Below are 23578 nucleotides of genomic sequence, written 5' to 3'. Positions count from 1 at the left end.
ATGAAGGGCGAGGGTGGCGACATGGCAAGGCACTGCCAGGAGTGTAAAAAAAAAACTCAATCCACATGGAGCGTTTTTTACGGGGCGACTGGCACTCATCATTGCCACCTGAATGAACCAGCGGTTCCCTAAGATCGCCGGCCAAAGCTTCTTAGCGAGCCAACCAGAAGCAACGGAGGCAAAAGCGAATCGCGATGTCTTTCCCGCATTGTCCCTTCCAATGATATCACTGTGGCCCTAGTGAATTGGATCATAAGGCTGTGCACAATGGCATCGCCCTCTCACCGGGCCTCTCGCCTGCCCACTCGCCAGGCCTCTCGCCAGGCCACTCAAGGGCCCGATCACCGGCCCTCAAACCAGGCTAATCACCAGGTCTCCCATCAGGCCTCTTACCATGAGGATGCGGCGATAGCTGTCGCGGTCAATGCCCCACAGCTTGAGGTCAGTCTTGGCCTTGACGGTGGCGGCGCGGGGCGTGCCGTAGATGAGCGCCAGCTCGCCGAAGCTGCCGCCCTCGCCGATGCTCGTCACCAGCTCGGCATTCACGTACACCTGTCGGGGAACCGGTGGTGAACGAGAGGGGAGATGAGAGAGAGAGGGGGGGAGAGAGGCAGTGATAGGATGATGAGAAGATGGAGGATGAGGAGGGGAATGAGGAAGAAAAGGAGGAGGGAGAGGGAAAGGAAGAGAATGAGCAGTAGGAGGGAATGGAGGAAGAGAATGAAAATGAGAAGGGGCAGAGGTAAGGAGTGGCGGAAGATGAATCGAAGGAAGGGACGAAGGGACGAAGAGGAGCAGGATGATGACGAGGAAGAAGAAGCAATGAGCACCACTGATTCACTTCAACCTCAGAAACGCAGACAGTATTTACTGAAATGTATCAGACATAATAACATAATAATGCTCTCTATATTTAAAAAGGTGTGACATCTGGAACTTCCTACACTTTCCGTGAAAAATGGTTTTTATTCCTGGGATACGTACCTTTTTGGTGATACAGAGACATGCCTAACATTCCTACCACTAATTCTCACATTCTCTCCCTAACATGAGTTATGATTCCATCTTTCTGGCCTAGGATAATATTTGTGAAATACCAATCATCCAACCCCCCCATTATGCTACTTTTATGCTTCCATCATCGCTTGTTCTGACATCTTAAACCATCTTTCGTGCTTTGACAATTTCACTTCTCAAAGCTTTTCAAAATCGTCTCACAGCATTCTGTGGATTCTACCTTTTGTGTGACATTCATAGCCGGGCGATGGTGGCGGCGGCTATGCACGTGGCCTGTAATCCAGCACTTGTGGAGGGAGCGAGGGTTGTTGGTTGATCACAGAAACACTCTCAAATTCCCTTCCCGTGGGCATTGAGGGGGTTGCTTGTCCCGTCGTTTGCGTGAGCTTTCACCGGGCACTCCGCTTTCCTCCCACGTGTAAAACACATTCGCATTTATTTGCCGGTCACATCCCCAATGTACAGAGGACCGCGGAGCTTGAGACAATTGCTAGCGCCGGCTCATCGCGTGGCTGCCCCCCCCCTTCCCCCGCTTGCCTGCGGTTCCCCACGCCTCTCGCTTCGAGAGTGAACAAATACTATGCGGCGCGATGCAAGTGGATATTCTGATTCAATATTATTATTTTCATCACTTTCATTATCTCTCCTCTTGATTTAGTTTTTTTTTCATTCACGTAAAAATTCCAGCTCTGAGAATTGACTGCATTAGTCTGACTGCCATGCAGCGAAATATTATCTGTGCAGGGGACGTGGTAAATTACAATGTCCGCTAAAAGGTGGTGAAAACTTCGATTTAAAGCTTTCGTGACTGCAGGGATTCATCTTCTTGGTTCTTTCGGTAAAGTCACGTAGAAGGGAAGTAATAAAATAATAAAAATAAAATAATATATGCATATTATTTTTGTCAAGGCGCCCTTTTCCCCCCTTCCAACCCAGCTTATATATATGCTCCAAGCACGTGTGCTGTTTCATTCAGACGCTGTCGCCCCGACAGACCTGGTCTTCACCTGAGGACGGCTGCTTGCGTTGTGGCCGAAACGTCGTGAGAATTGTTTTATTATGTTTTATTTTCATCATTTTATTACTTTCCTTCTACGTGACTTTACCGAAAGAACCAAGAAGTTGGTGAAAACTTTTCGGATCTCAGACGCAGTTCCGTGACACCACATTCCACGGGACGTTCTCGAACGGGCGACTGCTCCGCTGTTCGAGCGCGAGCTCCAAGCGGGACATGTTTCTTCCCCCGTGACGTTGCGACACCGACGGTGTCGATTTGAGCAACAAAAAACGGAGGGGGGAAAAACGGGACTCCTTAAAAAAGTTGCGTGTGAAGAAAGCACGGGTTGCGCGCCTTCTAATAAATTATTGATTCACACACCTTCACGTTTTTCCTCCGAAGCACGAGCCGTATGGGCCCTATTGACTTAACCTCTGAAGGCACTTATTAACAAGAGTGTGGTCTTTGGAGCTGTATCAGCATTTAAATAAGGGAACTCACCGAGTTGAACGAAAGTACACTTTAAACCGAAAGAAACCGCTGGATCACTCAAGCATGACTTAATTCATTCCACTTGCATTATACTCTATCATCATCACCATCATCTTCAATTTCACTAGCTTTGCTAAATCCACTGCTGGATGAGGGCCTAAACCCAAGCCGCCACAACCTCTCAACAATCCTGCGATGAAACAATCCACACACAGTCTTCAAATGAAATGATGTTGGTGATGCTGCTGCATTGACAAGCACAGCGAACCAAAAAAGAAAACACATTCGTTGATAACACTGTGGCTTGAAAAGGAAAAACATATATCAGAGGTGACGTTCCAGCCAATGGTTCTGTTTTATAGCACCATGAATAAGGGTCGTTGCCCGAAACATCGCCTGTTAAATATTTTTTTCCTTTCAATCCCACGGTGGTATTGACGAATGTGCTGGGTGCACAGTACTCAAGCGATCAGTGGCAAATAAGAGGAAAGAATGCGCCCGCGAGGATGACGACCAAGCCTAGCGGTCGATTGGCGACATCAATCCGTGCGCACGAGGAGCGAGGCGGCTCGCGCCGGCGCAAGGAACGCGAGCGACGGACATCAGCGTTTGGGAGGCCTTCATCCAGCAGTGGACAAAGTCAGATGACGACGGTGACGATAACGACCAAGTGACTCGCAGAGCGGTGGTGGTGGTGGTGCACGGCCACATCCGAAAGGCTCGGTGGTGGGGTTGTTGGATGACGGAAAGATGGAGATCATCAATTGCATGCGACACACAGCCGCAGTGGAGTAACAAGGTTGTCGAGTGACCTGCCACGAGTTTTTTTCCACCGAAATTATATAAAAAAAAATTCCTTTCTCTGGGCACTCAGCTTTCTCTTACACAACACAAAATGAGGACTAAAAAAAACCACGCGCGCACGGATCACGACGTAACGCTTTCTGGCGCGTGTCCTTTCTTCGAAAGGAGTACATTGTGGCGGCGGCACGGGAGACGATGCCGGCAGCCTTTTGCCCTGTTCTGTGTCTCGAAGAATTTGGAAAAAGTGAGAACATTTGTTCTTACGCACTTTTACCAGTCCAGTCCATCACGAATGTGCATTGATCCCACATTGATCACACATTGATCGCACATTGATCCCACATTTATCCCACATTTATCCCACATTTATCCCACATTGATCACACATTGATCCCACATTGATCACACATTGATCACACATTGAAGTAGGCTCTCTGAAACAACGGGCTCAGGCTCAGGGATGGATCCCCAAGCGTAAGCCGGTACCACGCCTTTGTTCAATTCGATTTGGCCGGGTTTTCGAGAGGGAAAGTTCCTCGTTCAGCATGGTAACTTTATACTAAAGTTTTCTTCAAATTTGATTGTCTTTACGAGAGTTAGCGGGGCTTCCACTCCCCGACGATCCTGTCCACCCACCACAAACCCCCTCTCATCGCCACCCCACCCCACTACCAAAAACCGTTAGGGATGGATGGACAGAGTGCTTTCAACTTTGGATTGAAAAACATTAAATACGAGATGGTGGCCACACAAATCCAGACATGGTGGGTGTAATTGAAATTCGTGCGTCGATTATAAAAAATACAAGCTTAAGCACTGTTACACGATATAGCTGCAGGGCATAAGAAGTACTATCTGCACCACTTGGATGGCAATTATAGATGGCATCTGGTATATCCAAAATAATTGAGGGATTACACAGCTTTAAAACGTTTAAGACACACCTGCAGAAACAACACTTGCCCGTAATTATTAACGTGGATCGCAGCAAAAAAAAAAGACGAGAAATAACTGCGGATGACTGAGAAAAGGGACAGGATTAACCTTTCACATAGTTCGTAAAGGATAAAACGAGAGAGTACAAGACTTCCAGTTTGGGGAGGAGAAGGGGGAAGGGGGGGGGGGAGAGACAAGGCTGGACCGTTTCAAAGGTTTATGGATAATAATATCTTTAATCCCATAAAAGTTACAACGATCCTCCGAGGCAGCCAAATATGTAAGGATTTCTTGGCTCGGCAAGACGGAGTCACTGCAGGTTCGTTTTATTGCAGGGGGGCTGGGCGCAACAAAAGAGGACGATTTGAAATGTTGATGAAAAAGATTTACGGTTGTTTAAAAAATTCTGTGTGGCCGGACGGCGGCGTTGGCAAGGGGGCGGCACTTGAATTGCAATCGGAAGGTCAAGAGTTCAAATCCATCATCCCTTCTGGAGTCGATAATAAAATAAGAACAGTACGTAACTCTTCGTGGGAATTCAACGGTAGCTCGCACCAGAAAGGAGCCAGCCCTTACCATAGGAATGTGGAATTTCCACTGTTGGCTCTCAGGGTTGCCAAACGGGATGCTGGCCACTTCGTAGCTTGTATGAGCACGGAAATACCAACTGTCTTCATGGAAATAATGAGCAGTTGTGGGGGGGGTGGAGGGTGATTTGTTACATAAACTGATATACTGGGGCAACCGCGCCCTTGAATCAGCCTGTTCTTTCGAAGCAAAGCCTAAACTTACGCGAAAACCCCCGTTATAAATCGGCGGGATAACTGAACGTCCTGCTAGCGGTGTGAAATGACGAAGGTCAGGCACAGATATGGCAAATGGTGTCGTTCGTTAAAACCCGGCGGGTTTAACAAAACTAGAGAGAGGTCACAGAAGCCCGAATGAAAAAGAGATTTAAAGAGATGTCGGTTTCTCCGTCCGCAAAACTCAGTTCATAACGTGCCCCTAAAAATCCACGTACGAAACCTGGAGCGTGATTAAGGCTCATCCGGTGCACGTTGAAAAACACTCGCGGCAGATGCCATTTTCAACTTAGAAGGTATATTAAACCTAAAGGATAACGCTTATCTGACCGCCGCAAAAATTAATTAGTTGGACAATGAAATGTTAGGACTCCTGAAAAAATCTTTCAGGACGTAAAGAAAGACATCTCCTCTGTTTGCGCGTGTACGCATAAGCAGTGGCGTAGTGGGGAGCGGTAGCGCAGTGATGAGCGTTGAGACTATTTAGATTATTTTGCTGCTATAAATGTCCAAATGATAAGTAACTTTGTTGAGCTGTCATTTGTGGCTAGGTCGCATTTTGAAAAATAAGTTGATACCTCAGTGGGCTTTGTCTGGCAGGATGGGGATGGTTTCGTTTTATTTGTATGTGTGAGTGAGTGATTTGTTTACCTTTCTTGTACTTTACACTCCCTGTGAAAAAGAGCTTCATAGCTCATCGGATTCCTCCTCCAGCATAAATAAATATTCTGATTCTGCACAACAAACCCGATGACCCAAGTTCACTTCCTGCTCACGACCAACATGGGTGACAAATACCTGAATTGGTCCTGGTCCTCCCAACATCGCCACTGGGAAGACAGCCGCGGCCACCCACCCCCTCGTGCGCCATGCTGACCATCATCGGTGCTACTCGCTAACAGCACTTGCTCCAATAGTCAGCTGAGGCTATGGGGGGGGGGGGGAGTAGGGGGCACGGTGCTTGCCGCACAAGAGTGGTACTCCAAGCCATGCACATCATTGGCAATTTGCATCTTCCGATCGTTGTGTACCTCTCCTAGGTCAGCTCAACATTAAAACGAGTACACGGCGTGGTGTGTACAACAGCCCACTGGTGAAGAGAAAGGCAAACGGTGTGTGTGTGGCAGGCCGCACACCTTTGCACAGCGATTAAAGAGTCGGTCACAGAGCTTGTTTCACCTGTCCGTATCTGGCACGGTGGGGGAAAAAAAATCCTTCTTCTTCCGTCGTGGTGGGACTGCTTGAGGCTCTACAGGCGTCGTAAATATCCACGCATACGCGTACGCGCGCGCGAACAACGCGAAAAAAAAACCTTGGCATTTCTTAAAACCCAGCCATTGCCTAGAAGTGTCTATTACTGAATTATGGACCCACACAGCCTCTGGGAAAAACATTGTAAAGCACCCCCAACATGCCGGGCAGACGCAAAGGTGGTCAATTTTACAAGCAGTCGTTTTTAAACATGGGGTTTGTTGGCGGTCACGGGCAAAGTAGGGGGGGGGGGCGGAGGATGAGGAGGGGGGGGCGGCGGCGGTTAGGAGATAATGACGGAGGGGTAGAACAAAATCCTCCGCAAACTCTACGTCGATAAACGAGGCTGGGAGCAAAGCGACGAGGGAGGCGTCGGCCAGGTGCGCTGCGACGTAGCCTCTCCCTCCCGCTCGCTCGCTCTCACATCTCACATCTCATCCACGGCGAAAATAGACGCTGCGGAGAGACAGGCCTCGCGTCGTGACAAGATAAGTCTAATAATGTCACGATGGATATGTAAGGGTATAAGCCAGCCTGACGGGGCGCGGGGGGGGGGCGGAGGATGGGGCAGGGAGTAAAGAAATCTCACGCAACTTTTGTGGGAAGAAATAACAGCAGGCGTTTAAGCGAGGTGAACGACATTGAAAGAGGATGCTGTTATTTGCGTCGGTTTGACAAACGATTTGTCGTTTCAGTGTCTTATTGTGTAGGGATGAGAAGAGGGGCAAGACGGTTGTGCGTGCGCAGTAAACCAAAGTATATAAAAAGGGGTTAAGTGAAATGAAAAATGTAAGGGGCCGTTACGGCTGAATGCCAATACTGTATCGTGGGGAGTTTTACATTCAGATTAAACGAGGCATTCGCATAGCAATCGGACACAAACACAGATTACGTTACAGCCGGCAGTCCTACTTTGTGTCGGAATGCAGACCAGTTGGTGCGCTTTTAAGGTAGATGAGTTAAAAAAAAGTCTGAGTTTTAAAAAAGAAAACCCACGTGATGTCCAATAAACAGATTCATCAACAAGCCTGCGTCACATAATGTAACGGGACGTGAAAAAACACTCGCCAATGATGACAAATGAGTTTGCACCGCCACCCGGGCAAATTGAACGTGAACATGAAGATGAACGGCAGTCACGTCGGCGTTAGGTAAACACCATTTATTTGTAATCCTCGTTTAATCCGCGGGTCATGTGACAATACCGCTGCTGCTGCTGTTGTTTTATTGCGTTTCCTCTCGGCACGCCGCGCGGAGCCTCTGGTGCCCCAGGAGTTGTGGGGGGGGGCCTCTTTCTTACCGAAGGCCTCGCAAAGGCAAAGGCGCAGCCCTGGAGGACCTCCTCCCCCCCCCCCCCCCGAAATTCCAGAGAACTCGAGGGCATAATTTGGTCTACTCTTCCGCAGTACGCGTGCGGGAGCGAGAGTTGAGTCGAGAGCAGCACCGGGCCGTGTCGGATGGCAATGGCGTAGGGAGGCCTTCATCCAGCAGTGAGTAGACAATGGCTGTTGATGATGACGATGATGAAATTTAAAAAAACTGCTTACCTGTTACAAACTCAACCGGAATAACATTTCGGTGTGGTACAATTGCGATTGGATGAACGGCCATGGTGCTGGCTCACGATTGCATTCACACCTAAATATGTTTTCATATTTAAGAGAACACAGCGCGCCTTAATTGCTGCGGAGTTTACGACAACAAAACTAGACGGCGTATCAACGAAAATCAGTCGCGCGCTCAATCCAGTGCCGGACGAAGACCTTGCCAAACCGACGCCAACCCCCAAACCAAACGGTCCCGCGACACAACAATACCGTCCAGGATCAGCCACGAGAACCGATTTTTGCGCTCCGTCTCCCCGCTGGACGAGGCGCCACCTCTCTCGGAGGCGTTTCCACCCCATGGCCGTAACACAAACTCGTTGGCGATATCCGATTCCGGCCGAGGGTAAACGCCGATCCTGCCCCGCGCATCGTCACGTGGCCGGCCGACGACTCGCGCAACATTCTCGCCGAAAACCAACGTTGACGGGAGACGCTCGGAGCTGACATCTGTTGCGTTTCACTCGAGACCGTCCCAACGAAAATACTCTGAAGCGCGCGCGCACACACTTCACATTCAATCGCACGTGTGTCACAGGCTCTTTAAAGTCTTAGGCGCAAGCCGCATCTATATTGCGCAGGTATTTGTACAAAAGCCTCCCTTTAGATACTTTTAAGTCAAGCCACATTCCGGCAAAATGCTTTTGTAGATTTCAACTTAAAAGGGCAGATTTCGTTGGATTTAAGTGGCATTAGTCCAAAGCAGTCACGCATAAAAATTCAGCTGAAAACCAAAAAAAAATGTCGTGGGGAATTTCTTTTTTTAAGGGACCGCCGCTGGCCGTTGTGTACAAGCGCGAATAACGAACAAACTCCCCACCGTTGTTTTCTTTAAACACTTTCTCACGAGGTGGCCGGTGGGGGCGCAGGGATCAGGGGTGCTGAGATCCTGGGATCGAATCCAGTTTTCAGGCTGCCTTTGATTAAACCGGCTTCTTAAGTGCATTCGAGCTGATGGGTCCCTTGGCCCAGAGACCAGGAGGTAAAACTAACAACAACAAAATCACATCTGTTTAGATTCGGCACTAAATTTTGGTGAAATTTCGGGGTCTGAAAAATACAAAACGTCGGTGTGACCGACCGTCGTACGACGATGCTCATAAGAACCGGATCTGGAAATTTTTTATTAAAAAAAAATAACTATAACAATAAATGGACTGCTAAGGCATGGCCTACTTGCAAAAGAGCTTTGACACTCAAGAAAGGCGTGAATGACATTGCTATAATTAAGAGCTGCAACGATTCTATAAGGTGATTAATCAACTACAATTTTAAAATAAATACTTTTTCGTGGTCAATAACTCTGACCCCTTCAAAAGTGGTGACCGCCTCCCAACATCCTACCTCTCCAAGGCAAGAAACCCCCCCAGATGATGCCGATGACGTCACCAAAACTTTCCCATCACCTCCCATCCAGCAGCACGTGTGCCACCAGGTCAGACTTTTATTTTTTCTCAAACTCATTTCACAACATCTGATCAGTCGGGTAATCGCACCGATAAATTGGTGAAGTCGATCAGTTAAATGATCGGACAGAAAGAGTTTGGGGTGCTACTGATAATTATAATCCACTAAGTGTGTGCGACCACGTTAGTATAGCTTTGTTGATTACAGTTTGGGGTGCGCCTTAAATGTTGTAATCTTAAGAATATGGGAACAGCACTCGCCCCCATCAGTCTATGACGTCGAAGAATGTGCTTCCGATTGTTGTATTAATCCCAAAAGAAAATCTTAAAACTAGGCATAGATATGAAATCTGACTAATGGAAACTTTGCTGTCGTCCGTTTCGAATCGATTGGGGAGAACCGGAATCGGCGTCAGAAACGCGAAATCACTTCACCGCTTTTCCCTCCGAAGATGGGCATCACCGCGGAATTGTGGCGACGTCACCGCGGTTGGCACCGAAGGCAACCGACAGACACCCGTACGGAACGCCACCCGATCCGAAAACCGGCAGAGCGCGGCAACGTGAACGACGGGGGGGGGGGGGGGGTGGAGAGCGACCCACGGCGTAAACGAGCACGCAAAGACCAAATCTGTGCATTTTTCCACGGCTCGACGGTAGCAATGGCTCGAGGCTTTAAGAGCCATTCATCGCGCGAAATCCCAAACAACCTCCCCCTCTCGTCGCGACACTTAGACCTGCCAGGCGTGGGGGAAACCGAACCGCGGGCGCCGTGTGATTTCACTCACACGGCGCAGTGACCCAAGGATTCCCAGAAGTCGGTCATAGTTTAAACATTCTTTATGCGCTGTGAAATTACACAGTTCAATTTAAAGAAAGGGGGCAGGGTGGGGGGGGGAAAAGGCCTCTTTCTAATTTTCCCACCACCCACAACCCTCACCCCCCATCACCCCCCCGCGTACCATGAAACGTAAAACAAATCCGGCCAAAAAGTATGGAGACTTCGCAAATGATGTGGGGCGAATGGTTGCGTTTTAGACACATGCCAAACCTATAACATTTCACGGGCCGCACCCGGCTGATGAAACTCAAGGGAAGTCAAAACCGGTCCAAAGCATTCCGCTTAAATAAATGCTACCGTAAAAATAAGGGTGTTTGTGAACACTTACTTTGAGGGTGTTAGTGGAAGAATATTTTATTTTGGTGATGAAGAGACCTTTCCCTGTTTGTGTTGTTATTTATATATTTGCCGATGCATAAAACAAGGCCGAGAAGAGATCCACCGGGTGGGATAAATCAATTAAAGCTGTCAATGTGCAGGTGCTAGGTAGGATTAATACGTCGCAAGATCTTGGTCGGTGGTTGCGGAGGCTTGGGTAGGGGTAGGAGCGGTGAAGGCAAGGCCTTCATCCAGCAGTGGATCAATCATGGCTGATGATTGTATTTACACATTTCTTCCAGAAGACGTTCTTTTGGTGGAACGCATCGTTGCAAAGCATTCGACGATAAACGTTCGGAAGCAACCAATTTCGACCCGAAATAAGTTTTAAAATGGAGCTACCGTAGGGCCAATACAGAGAATCCAAACCAAAAGCAACCGTAACACTCGATTCCTACTTTGTTTCGATTTAAAGCTTTTGTGACTGCAGGGATTCATATTCTTGGTTCTTTCAGTAAAGTCACGTAGAAGGGCATTTTTTTCAAAAAAATTCTTGTTGTGGTTTTCACACCTGATGATGATTGCTTGTGTTGCAATCGAAACGTCGTGACCATTTGATTGTTTTATTTTTATTATTTTATTATTTCCCTTCTACGTGACTTTACCGAAAGAACCAAGCATATCCTACTTTGTTGTTTCGCACATCATTCGTCTCGTACAGAAGAAGTTGCTCCACCCTGAGCTGATGCGCACGCAGCAGCAGCAGCAGCCGCAGCAGCAGCAGCAGCCGCAGCAGCAGCAGCAGCCGCAGCAGCAGCCGCAGCAGCAGCAGCCGCAGCAGCAGCAGCCGCAGCAGCAGCAGCCGCAGCAGCAGCAGCCGCAGCAGCAGCAGCCGCCTCCGCCCGCCGCTGCTCCCTGCTCCCGTCACAAACGTTTTCTTGCCAAAGTCCCAAACTCCACAAGTGAGCATCGGGGAGGAATGCGAATTATTTTAATGACAAATTAACCGAGCAGAACTTTTGCAAGCGGAGAGAGACGCTTCGGGGGTGGGGTAGACAGCTAATTAAAATCCTTTTTTCCAGCACGCGGAGAGGGGCCCCACCACAGCCATGTGCGTGCGTGCGCAGTGACAGGTGTGAGCCGGGTTTTGTAGGGAAAAGAAGGGGGGGGGTAAGGGATGGGAGGCACGGAGTCGAGCGACCTCCTGTTCGCTGGAGACAAGCGGCGCTGGCCGCCCTCCAAGCTTGGCCTCGTGCCCGAACCTCCGCCGGGGCCGGCTTTACACAATGCGCCCCATCGCCCGAATCGAGCACCGGGGGGAGAGAGGGGCTAGCTGAACAAAGCCACCCTTCCTCCAACACTTGGAAACCCAAAACATCAGGCAAGCCTCTCTCGCTCTCTCCCCTATATAGTATTATTACTGTGATTTTTTTTCTCTTCTCCTTTTATCCACACGAAGACAAGGTTTCATTCTGAACTGACAAACATTCGGTGGGAGTGAGTGATTTGACCGCAGCTGTTACGTAGCACGGATTTAAAAGACCCCTGCAGCTCAACGATCGCTGAACTGCGTTAAATCTCAACGTAACGAGCAGGGGGGGATGAGGAGGGAGGATGAGGGAGGAGGGAGGATGAGGGAGGAGGAGGAGAGGAAAAAAAATACCGCTTGAAAGCCCCATTTCTTACATGTCCCTTTGTAGCCACCGCAATTAATAGCAGGTATATAAATGACGGATGTTTACACAGGTGGCACAAATGTCTTTTTTTTTTGGGGGGGCACGCGTGTTCGTCTTGTCGCAGCGACGACGACGTAAAAAAAACCTCCTCGCACGAGTCAACGTAATGAGAGAATTGTATAGATTTCAGCCTACGGCAATCTTTTATTGATATCACGTGTTTACATAAAGCTCGCGAGAGTACAGTCCAGCGTGTGTCCTATTAGTTCTACTGGTATGCCATACCCAGCTGCTGTAAAATCGCCCCCCACCCGCCCCCTCCTTCATGCTATAACCCCCTCCACTCGCCCCTCCCCCCGCACCCCACACTCCATAATAAAGACAAAGTTCCCCCGTATAGCTTTAACAGACTGTTGGGGCAAGTACTCTTCGCAAATGGCTATGAAGGCCGGCACGGCACACGAGGGGGCGGGTGGCCAGCACCACGCCCGGCCGCCTTTGTCTCCCTAGTGGCGATGTTGACACATCGCACCAGGTACTCATTTGAGGCCGAGTCGACCTAGGGGAGGCCCAGGACCGGTTCCAATGTTCGTCACTGGTGTTGGCCGTGCATGGTAATCGAACCCCGCATCGCCGGGTTCGTAGCGCAGTGCGCTAACCTCTGCGCTACCACTCGCCACTCTGCATACCCACAGACCCACACACACCCACGCCCCCTCGCCCCTATAGCCACTACCCCACCTAAAAAAATATATATACAAAAATACAAAAACAGCCTTCCCTGCTGCTATGGAAATTAATCTATTGTTCGAGTAGATTAATTTTTTTATCAAGAAACCTTAACCGACAGACGGCTTATTGAGAATGCGCATGTTTTAATCAAGCGTGTTTTCGTGGAATCGGCCATGCGTCGCGAGTGTGGCCAATGCCTTACACTCGCACACACACACACACAACCGGGCACTCCAGACTCAACTCCGTGCAAAGCGCCCGCACACATTCACAACGTGAGCGCCAGGTGCAATGTGCTGCGGACACCAGCGCTGGAGAGACAAAGGTGATCAGGCTGTGGTCGAGGTCATACCGCCCGTCTGGCGTGCGGTGGCAGCCTTCATAAGCGCTCGCCTACGACACCTGCCCCCTACGACCGGTGCCGTATTTCAAGATAAAGATGTCATCGCATCGCAACCATAACCGTTTGATGCAAACTACGCCACCCCCTCACCCCCCCCTGTCAGATTTGCACAGCTGCTGCACAGAAGACACGCAAGCGGCCTATCCATGATCTGCCCTCTAACAGAATCCCACCACCTGGTCGAAGGGCTTCTTCTTAGTGGAGACCATTCCAAAGCCTCTGTCGGTAGCCGGTCCTCTCCCATGCTGGGCACGTTCTATCCAGCACCACCTTTTTGTTTATTTACCTAATCCTATCTACAACGTATTACCGGCCACGTTCTCTTCCAGACTTTGGAGTTGCTTTTCCTCGTCTTTCCATGAGGTTCATCGGATTCCGTTTCGGATGCCCGTCTTCATACAACACGTGGCACACGAACCAGCAGCATTCCTTGTGTCTGACTCCTTGTCTCTCCGTGTTTGTGTGTCCCTCTCATCTCTCTCCGTGCCTGTCTTTGGGACACATTTTTCACCTGTCTGCAGACAGCCTCACAGTGTTGAGATGACTTAGGTTTTGGTCCTTGGGAGAATCTGTCTGTGTGTGTGTGTGCGTGCAGTGCGCCCGCCACTATACGACCGTTGCCCACTAGACTAAGATTCCTTGCACAGCCTTAACAGACTGTTGAGGCAAGTGATGTTAAGCGAGCACCTACGAAAGCCGACAAGGCACACGAGGGGGTGGGTAGCCGGCACTACGCCCGGCCACCTTCGTCTCCCCACAGTGGCGATGTTTACAAACCGCACCGGATACTCATTTGAGGCTGATTCGAGCTAGTGGAGACCAAGGACCAGTTCAGATAATCATCGCCGGTGTTGGCCGTGAGCAGGAATCGAACTCCGTTCACCGGGTTCGTAGCGCAGCGGCACAAACCGCTGCGCCACGCACACACACGCAAACAGACAAAACAACGCAATGCTGGCAGTACCAATTTCGACCGCAATTAGACACACTCTTAAGATTTGTTTCTTTTCACCTTCGCCACTCAGGATGGATTTCGGATTGGTTTAAACCGTAATTGTGGGCAACGCTCGTTCGGGAGATTAAAGAGAAAATGCCGCACCACCGCTGAGAAGAAGAAGAAGAGCCAACGCTTTCAACTTTCCAGCCCTTTGAACTTCCTTGGGCTTTTTAACAAGGAAGTGGGACATCCCTCTGAAAGGAGATGGACGTTAAGGCGCACAAAGGCGTACCCACGGGCTCGCAGGGGCGCACACCGCACGCGCACACACCCACGGGCAGCGCGATGCCCAGCTGAGAACCCCCCCCCCCCCCCCCCCAGAAACCGTAAAGTAAAAAAGGTGCTGGCGTAGTCAAAGCCAGCTTCATTAGCGGAGACAAAAAAAAATACAAGTGAACCACCCCCGCCCCCCACTACCGCCCTCCACTAACCCCCCCGCACACCCCACCATCACGGCAGCCGTGAAGCCGAATGCATAAGTGACTTGGCCATTAAACCATGAAGGAACTTCCAGTGGGGTTCACGGCTGAGTGCCGGGACCGGCAGTCATCTCGCAGTGGGGTCCGGGCAGCAACGAGTGGCGGAGGAAACGTACCCCCCCCCCCCCTTCCGCCACCCCCAAACGACCATGCTTTACTGAGAAATGTGGGACTGACATCACCTTAGGAAATATCTGCCCCACTTCCAAGAAAATTAACAGAGCATAAGAAAAAAAAAACACACACACTGGGGTAGAGATGAAAGTCTGAATAGTTTGTGGAATTCTTTTTTTTTGGCAAAGGTTTCTTTCAGTCACTGTACCCCAAGTGGGTTGGAGCTTACCAAAACAATCCCGCCTATCCATATCAAACAAATACTTTTTGCAAGAATGATGCCAAATAATAATAATATAAGAAGAAATGAGGCCACAGGAATCAATGCATCGCAGTGTGTCTTGCTGAATGATTCAAAGGCCACGTAAAAAAAAATATTTACAAAAAATATAAAAGTGGACATTGACGCTCCTTTAAATGTGTTTTGTCTGGTGCTGAAAACTGGCCCGGAACACCGTATGCGCTGACTGCGGAATCAACAGGTGATCTGTGTTGCAAGCTTGGGACTTACGTCAACTTCTCCCTGGTCTATAACGTAGAAGTTATCTCCCTCATCACCTGCGGGAGGGAAGAAAAAAAAAACACACCAGGTTCAATTTTAATGCCGCGTCCGCGACGGTGTCAAAACGAACGTCAACAACTCGGTTTGGGTGCGGTTGGCGCACTCGGCCCTTTCTAAGCCGCACGAGCGACGGGGAAATGTCATTAAGCGCATGTACAATGGGGCAAGTGTCTTCCATCCGCTGTGGCGAGCGAGGCCATATTCCTAACCTTTTCTGCGTGCCAAGTAAGCATCGGCCAGTGGAATGGACACAGCGCTGTTCGCAGTTTAAATGCGCGCTGTTATGTTACGGCTTCTGAATCGATGGCGTAAAAAATAAAAAGTCAAATGCCGCAGTAGGTTGCAAACGGAGGACTATTTAAGGTCAAACTCAGCGAACTAAAAATACAGCGCCATCAGGACCGAAGCATTTCCAGCTAAGGGAAAGGGTACGGTTTTTGGAAAGGCTGACGGTTAATAAAAAAAAGAATTACCTTGCTGAATGACCGTTTCATCAGCGATGTGGGTGACGGGAAACATCGCGTCGAAGATGTCGCTGAAACGCAAAAAAGAGCAGCAAATTGAGAACACGAACGAAAAACGTCCGTGCACAATGACTGATGGGCAGCGCCACACTGATGCCACTATGCCATCGCTTCCTTCCTTCAGCCAAACATCCACGGCAGTCTGAGGTCAAGAAAATCTGCTCTCATCGTCCCGTCGTCGTCATCATCACCATGTGGCTCTCGGTGGCGAGATGTTAACTCCCTCGCCTGGTATACAGGAGATCGTGGGTTTAATCCCGACCCCGACGCCTGTATATCTGGAGTTTGCATGTTTCTCTCCCCACGGTCGCGTAGATTTTTCTCTGGGTCCTCGGGATTTTTCCCTCCACATTTAGAATCAAAGTGCATTTAGAGTATTTGGCTGCAATAAATTTCCACGTGACAAGTCACTTCATTGGGTTGTCATTTGTGGTCAGGTCACTTCTGAAAAAGAGCAACATAGCTCAGTGGGCCTTACTTGGTAAAATAAAAATAGTTTAGTTCATAGTTCCTGCTTGGTTGCCCACCTCGGCATCCGTTTCAGTAACCTGCCCCTCCCTCCATCCCTGCACATGTGCCTCACCCATCGCGCGCAACTTTCTCATTAAGTCCACATTACACGCGAAGTGCTTGCCACAAATTAACCACAATACCTTGCTGATCTCGTTAAGGGGCACAATTATCACGCGAACTGCGGTCATCCTCGCAGCATCGGCAGCTTTTGTCCGACCATCGAACAGAGCGGTGGTCACCGCATCGCGCGGCGCTTTCGGATGCACTTCTTCGGCCGTCTGGAACGCTCTTCCTTCCGATATTAGGAAGCCACTGGAGCTATGCACTTTTAAATCTAGATTGACAACTCATTTCTTTAGAACTGCTTTTTGTGTGTAGTTTGTTGTCTATCCCCCGCACCTCTGATTAGCACCGTTGGCTACGTACGGTGAAAAAGAGCCTTATGGCTCATTATACATATTCTGGAAAAAAGCATACACATTTGCTCGCCACGGTTGATTCCAAACTGCTCTATTCCTTACTCTCCCATTCCACAATATTCCTAGCATCCTGCACATGCATCTTCTGTCTTCAAAGCCAGAAGCTTGTTTTACAGTTGACTGGAGTTAATGTCCAGCTTTCACATCCATGAAATCAAACATTACTCATGCATTAAACGCCTGCTTCAACACCTATTACTAAAAAAATCACAAGAACATGTTCAAGAACGAGATATATAGATTTAACACAGAACTCTATTAACCTACTGGCCTAACGGACCGATGTTTCTCGGCACGATGTGCTGGCATACCCTGCATCTACTTGCCGAGTCTCATCGGCGGGGTGTGGGGCCCATTAAAGAGATGCTGTCGAGTTGATTTGGTGTTAATACCGAAAGCCCTCTGGTAAAACCATGGGCCTGATTCACCACGGTACAACAAAAGTGCGTTTACTTTTGTGTATTGTCTCAGTGGATTGCGGGACAATCAACAAAGGGGTCCCATTCACAACTGAACAATGTAAGTTGTGCCCAGAAGGCCCAACAGTTTGACAGATCAAATATCATCTCATCCACCCATCCACAAAGATGCTCACAATACATTTTGTACGATCTTGTTTTGCGTCATCGTTTTTGTTGTTGTTGTTGTTGTCATTCAATCAGATCTCGCGAGATCAGTGCAACCCTTCATGTTAGAGAATGGCCCACAGAGGCAGATAGCACAGAGCTACCTCTGAAATTCCTTCAAGTGACCTCTCTTGTTCTTATGGCAGAGAGCACCTCTTTCCCTTCTACACTCTGCACGAGGGCAATATTCCTCGCACGACAATCGAGCCAATATTTTAATGCTCACAAGATCTAATTCGGCCAAATCAAACGCGCAATCAAATTTCAGATGCTCGGGGTTTTTTTGTTGTTGTTGTGCCGTCATTGATGACCGGGTGGAGACCGTCAACTCGATCAACTCACGGCACTCGAAAACCGAGTTCAATCACAGGTGGCCGCCCAGATGTGGAACCAATGATCTCAGCGGCGGCAGCCTCTCAGCACTCTGACCGTCTGAGCCACAAGGCCACCCTCTCATTTTACACGAATCCCAGCGACGACGAAGCCAACCGACCGCTCCACTCTTCCAAAGTCAGTTGTTAGTTCTCAAAACCGCTAACAGCGAGGGGGGTTCCAAAAAAACAGGGCTACAATTTTGAAGGCAAGTTATTTTTTTTTTTCAAAGCCCACTTATTGTGGGCACCCCACCACCACCCACCAAAAGAAAAATGTTAGAAAGCGCATTTGAACGTGGTTAGGGAAACATTCTTGCAGAGGAGCCCCGTACTGCGTTCCACGGACAGTGTGCGCCGCTGAATTATGGCACTCCGCACCGCTCCGCATACCTCCACCCATTTAGAACGTGCAAAATCTTGGCACCCACTACAGAGGCCAACACATGAGAGCTTGAAGACTGCGGCGGGCTTTGAAGCGAACATTAAACATCGCCCATTCCGAACACCTGGACAGGCTCCCCCATCACTGCCCCCCACCCCCCCCCCCTCCACCAACTCCATCACTCCACGCCCTCTCGTCCCTCTGCTTTGGATAGACTCTGCACTTTCGCTCGCTCGTACAGTGCGGTGCGAGGGTCTTGTCTCTAAGCCCGCAAAAGGGCCTCAATCATTCTCATAGACCCTCTAAACTGGGATAAACTGTAAATGAGAAACATGTGGGGAGTGGGGGGAGGGGGTAAAGGTTAATTCATAAAGGACCTGTTTTGTCGGCATTAAGATTCCGCGCACCTGCGGCGGCAGATTTATCATAAAATAACGCCAAATCATACAATCGCGTAAATCGTTCCACGTGTATCGTGTATCTGTTAATATTTACGCCGCATACATTTTTTTTTTCTCGTCTTCGACCTCGCCATGACCCGAGTATCTGAGAAGTGTTCACCGGCTACACTGAACGGGAGGGGGGGAAACTGCTGCAAGTGTAACTCTGTACAAGGGGACTCCTATACTCACAAACATTCGACTTACGGAACTTTCAAGAGACAGGAACAAACCTGTCCGTATGTCCAGTTGTCTGTTCGGACCGAAAGTCGTATTCAACCACTGGCGGTGGTTGTTTGGTGTCATTACCCATAATTCCCAGCATTTATGCCGGGGCCACCGCCATTCTTTGTTGATGTGTTGTCACCGTGCGGTTCACTACGAAGTTCTCTCTGCTTTTCACGAACATCGTCAACCCCCATCGTGTCTCAGAAGCGCAAGAGTGGTGAAAGTGTCGAGGGTGGTAGTAAGAAGAAGCAGTGGCATCTACATCTACATGAGATGGTACAACTTTGAAAGCCATTCCCCGTGTTTTAGCTTACATGCCGAACAACATGTTTGCAATCAACAGGAGTAAAGTTGGACTTATGAACAAATCAACTTACGGACAGACCTCTTGAACCTAACTCGTTCGTAAGTCGAGGTGTCACCAGATCACATTTTGTGATTCTGCCACGAGAGGGTTGGAAGTGTTGCACGCAGCACTGTGACCCGATCGCCGGGATCGCTCCTGGTCTCGACAGATCTCGCAAGCTGAGCAGGGGGATTGAGCCTGGATAGTGCTCGGATGGGCTAACTAAATGCACAAAAACAAGTGTTTGTAGGCTGATGCGGTGTTACACGGTGGGCAGCAGAGGGCAGCAGCGCAGCAACATGCGTTGTTGTAGTGTACTCTGGTCCCACATCTATGTTTTGATAAAAACAGCTGTACAAAGTCAAAGATCCCCCCGTATAGCCTTAACAGACTGTTGAGGCAAGTGCTGTTAGTGAGCACCGATGAAGGCCGGCAGGGCACGCGAGGGTGTGAGTGGCCAACACCACAACAGTAACTCATTTGAGGCTGAGTGGACCTAAGGGAGGCCCAGGACCGGTTAAAATTATCGTCACTGGTGGTGGCCGTGAGAGTGGGAATCGAACCCGGGTCGCCGGGTTCGTAGCGCAGCGGCGCTAACCGCCACACCACCACTCCCCCATCACACACGCGGGCGCATTGACGAAGGCGGCATTTCTGGCGCGTGCCGTTGCCAACGCGGTCCCGTATTTACGTTTGAGATGACGGGGAAATTGTTTTACGGCATTCGGAGACAAAAAAAAAATCGCACGCCCGCTACGAGCGAGCGGGATCGCGACATGACGTAAGCGTAACAAGTTTAGTTCAACTGCGACGACAAATAAATAAACACGGGGGGGGTGGGGGGAGTGGGAACAGGTGCGGCACCTGATTAATCGCGCAAGAATGCCGGTGCGGCAAAATAAAAGCCGAGCCGCACACGGCACGACGACGGCGTAAGAGAGAGCGGCGACAAGCCGGGCGTAGAAAGTAACAAGCCGGTCGCAGCGGTGACTCATCGCCGTCCCCGGCCACCCCCGCTATGTCTGCGCTCCGCCATCGCGAACGGTCGCCTGGTAGTAGCGCCGTCTCCAAACCGAGCCGGCGGCAGCCGCTGACACCGCCGGCGTCCCACGCGGTCCAGTCTGGGGGGGGGGGGGGGGGGGGGGGTGTGGTGGCCTCCACGGCGAGGCCGAGTAAACCCGGAATGCCCGGGAATGTCTGGGCCCGGCAGGGGCGGTTGTCACCGGCACAAAGGCGGGAGCACGACGAGACTAATTACCGAGCGGGGCGAGGAGCCGGTGGGAACGTCCCTCTCCTCCTGGTGGGGGGGGGGGAGGGGGGCGAGGGGGTGTTCCCGGCCGCGCCAACTCCAAAACTGGCATCATAGCGAAAGCCCACCACAATGGCTCGGGGGCATCAATTAGCCGGCTCCCGGTCACGGCTACTGAACCGCTTAGTGGCTTTCTCACTCGAGACGTGGGGAGGTGAAGGGGGGGGGGGGTGTGGCGTGGTGGGCGGAGGAGGGGGGGCAAATCGGTCGCTGAAAAGATCATCGCTATTTGTCTTTTCTCGTGTTTCACCCTTCCGGTCACCTGCCGCCGAGGCTCCGCAGGTGGTCCCGTAAACGTGCCGATGCCACTCGCGCGCCCACCCGCCCGCCCGTGTAAACCTGCGAGCAACCTACGTTCAGAACGTTCCGCTGACGACGACGCCGCCTCGGGCGCGCGCGGCCACGGAAAGCGGCCGTGGGGAAGGACGGCTCCCGTTAGCTTCCGTGGCGCGCAGCCGTGGTTACTTTTTTTTCCTTAATTTCACAGGCGAAGCCCCCACCCCAGGCCAACCACCCCACCTCTCGCCACCCGATCACCCACCCCCGCCCCCCCCCCCCCCAACAACTGCAAAAGAAAGCTGTGAACAATTTGTACGCACGTTTATCTAACGCGCGGCGTTAATCTTTCCATTCAGCCCGCATAACATCTCGACCGTCATCAAAACAATGGAAGTCGTGTTTGAGTAAAACGTATATAACGTGCGCACAATAACCTCGAACAAACGTAACACTTCACGTGCGGTGCACAGTCTCGTGCATTGTGTATCCGCACGTCGCGCGGCCTATCAACACAAAGGGGCTGCAGGTACCCGCCTGCTCGATAGGGATCTACGAAGCGCGCCAGATGACGCCGACGACGCGACCGTCACAAAATTCGACCGTGACGGAGAAAATAAAAAAATGGAACTAATGTTTGTCTACAAAGAGAAATGTACGGGGGGGGGGGGTTAAAAAAGATTTAAAAACTGGAATTCCGCCAAGCCAAAATAATCTTGTCTTGTCTCTTGGAGCAATGGCGCCACTCGCGCTCCGTGTGCCGTAGCGCGGCTGTGATAACGCCCGCTGGGTGAGCGCGGGGGTTAAAGAGGGCTGCTGCTGTTTCAATGATAAAGGTTTTTTTTTCTCCTTTGGGGTTAGATCGCGCAGATATAAACGCGTCGTTCAACCCGCCACCACCCGACGCGGCCAATCAATAAGGTTTGTCACGTAAACAAAAACATACCAATTAGTTACTGCTTCAGCGTACCGATTTGTGTTGGGGAGTAAACCCACGACATGTGGCCAACGGCGCGATGACGCTGGTTGTAATCAGCAGCGAATTGTCGTAATATTGGTCGCGGAAGCCGACGAGTCAAATCGAGGGCCTGCTTATTCATTTTGTTACTCGTATTGTCAAAAACGACGCGAATTACTCCTTTGAGTGGTGCATTGTATAGTTTTACGTCAAACTAATACCCATATCTAGCAGAGGGAGGGAGGGGCGGGGACAAATCCCTTGCTTGTCAACATGTGGCAGCTCGCCAGGAATCGGTTTGTGTAAACCAGTCCAGAGTTTTGCTGCTGAAATGACGCACTCCCAAAAGGCAGCGATGGCTCACGGGATGTGCAACAAAAATCATTCACGGAGAGAGACAGATAAGCGAAGGAGGCGTACGGCAGTCTGTTCGTGTTTTAATAAGTGACCATCTCTGTGGGTGTCAACTATCAGTGACGTGACGGCATCCCTGCGGTTTTACGAGTCTCTGGTTGCATGACGCATCTTCTGCCTAACTGGGGCTGGTCACATGGCCTCGTCGTGGTGGCACGGTCGCAGCCTGTTGCCGAGGTTCACGGTCAGAATCCAAGCGGCCGCCCTAGTTAATACCGCTGGTGCGTTTATTAACCATAAAAATACTACGTGCCGTCTGCTTCCCTCACGGCGGACGCTTAAAGATCCCGTGACATCGCTCGCAAGGGTAGGCCATCGTGTGACCTGCGTCATAAGTCTAAACTTTCCAAAAGTAAAAAAAAATGTACACCGCTAATTACTCAATTGGGATTATACAGCAGCGATTATCGCACCCCCACCCCACTGAAAAAAGAATTGGCAAGATCCTTATGAAAAAGGCATGACACTCGTTGAGGATTTCTTCGGTAAACAAGAATCATAATAACATAATACTGGTTGGAACCTCCTGGTTACACCAGCCCACAGGGGATTATTGTGTCCGTCCGTCCCGTCGTACAGGGAGGGGCTGGGTGGGGAGGGAGGAGCTGGGTGGGTGGGGATGGTGGGGAGGGGCTGGGTGGGTAGGGTGGGGCTAGGTGGGGAGGGTGGGGAGGGGCTGGGTGGGGAGGGTGGGGCTGGGTGGGGGGTGGGAGGGGTGGGGCTGGGTGGGGAGGGGCTGGTCACCCCGTGGTGCCCTTATAAAACTCAACGTTTAACCTACTCACGCCGGATTGTGCCCGCCCTCACAGTCGGGCATATTTGCGGAATACACCACGCCACCGTTGACCCTGGCCATTGACCGAGCAACCCAACGTTCCTACCAGCTCCCTCCGCAGGAATGTGTTAATCATGTATGTATGTTGGACTTCTTTCGCACCGTACGTAATCGGAGGTGTGGGTAGAAGGACAAACGAAACACAAAAATCAGTTTAAAAAAAATTAGTTTTCAATCAAGACACTTTAAAAGTGCACACCTCCAGTGGCTTCCTAATATCGGAAGAAAAAGCGTTCCAGACGGCCGCAGAAGAGCATCTGAGAGCGCGATACAGTCACCATTCAGAGTTATCATAAGAGCTGTTTTTTGCCTGCAAACCTTGTACAACTTGGAATAATGAAAAAAACTAAAACATTTCAGTGACAATTTCAGTGCCTCCTCACTCAAACAAGCTTCGTATGGCGATCATGCCAGTTGGCAGCCTCGGTGGGAATTCCACATT

At 50.3% G+C, this 23578-nt stretch overlaps 1 protein-coding gene across 1 annotated transcript in view; it reads right to left on the bottom strand.

The window, feature by feature from the left end:
* The window catches only part of LOC144944524 (cAMP-dependent protein kinase type I-alpha regulatory subunit), a 108044-nt gene that overhangs the window by 57133 nt on the left and 27333 nt on the right, over window positions 1-23578 (bottom strand). The window contains exons 5-7 of the mRNA XM_078872748.1: window positions 15906-15967; window positions 15382-15428; window positions 394-552 (exon numbers count right to left, since the gene is read on the bottom strand). Of these exons, the coding sequence (XP_078728874.1) occupies window positions 394-552; window positions 15382-15428; window positions 15906-15967 (268 nt within the window). The remainder of the gene's footprint in view (window positions 1-393; window positions 553-15381; window positions 15429-15905; window positions 15968-23578) is intronic.

This window comes from Lampetra fluviatilis, chromosome 35, assembly GCF_964198595.1.
Source record: "Lampetra fluviatilis chromosome 35, kcLamFluv1.1, whole genome shotgun sequence".
Lineage (NCBI taxonomy): Eukaryota > Metazoa > Chordata > Hyperoartia > Petromyzontiformes > Petromyzontidae > Lampetra > Lampetra fluviatilis.
The sequence above is the reverse complement of the archived record's forward strand: the minus strand, read 5'-3'. Positions and strand labels throughout refer to the sequence as shown.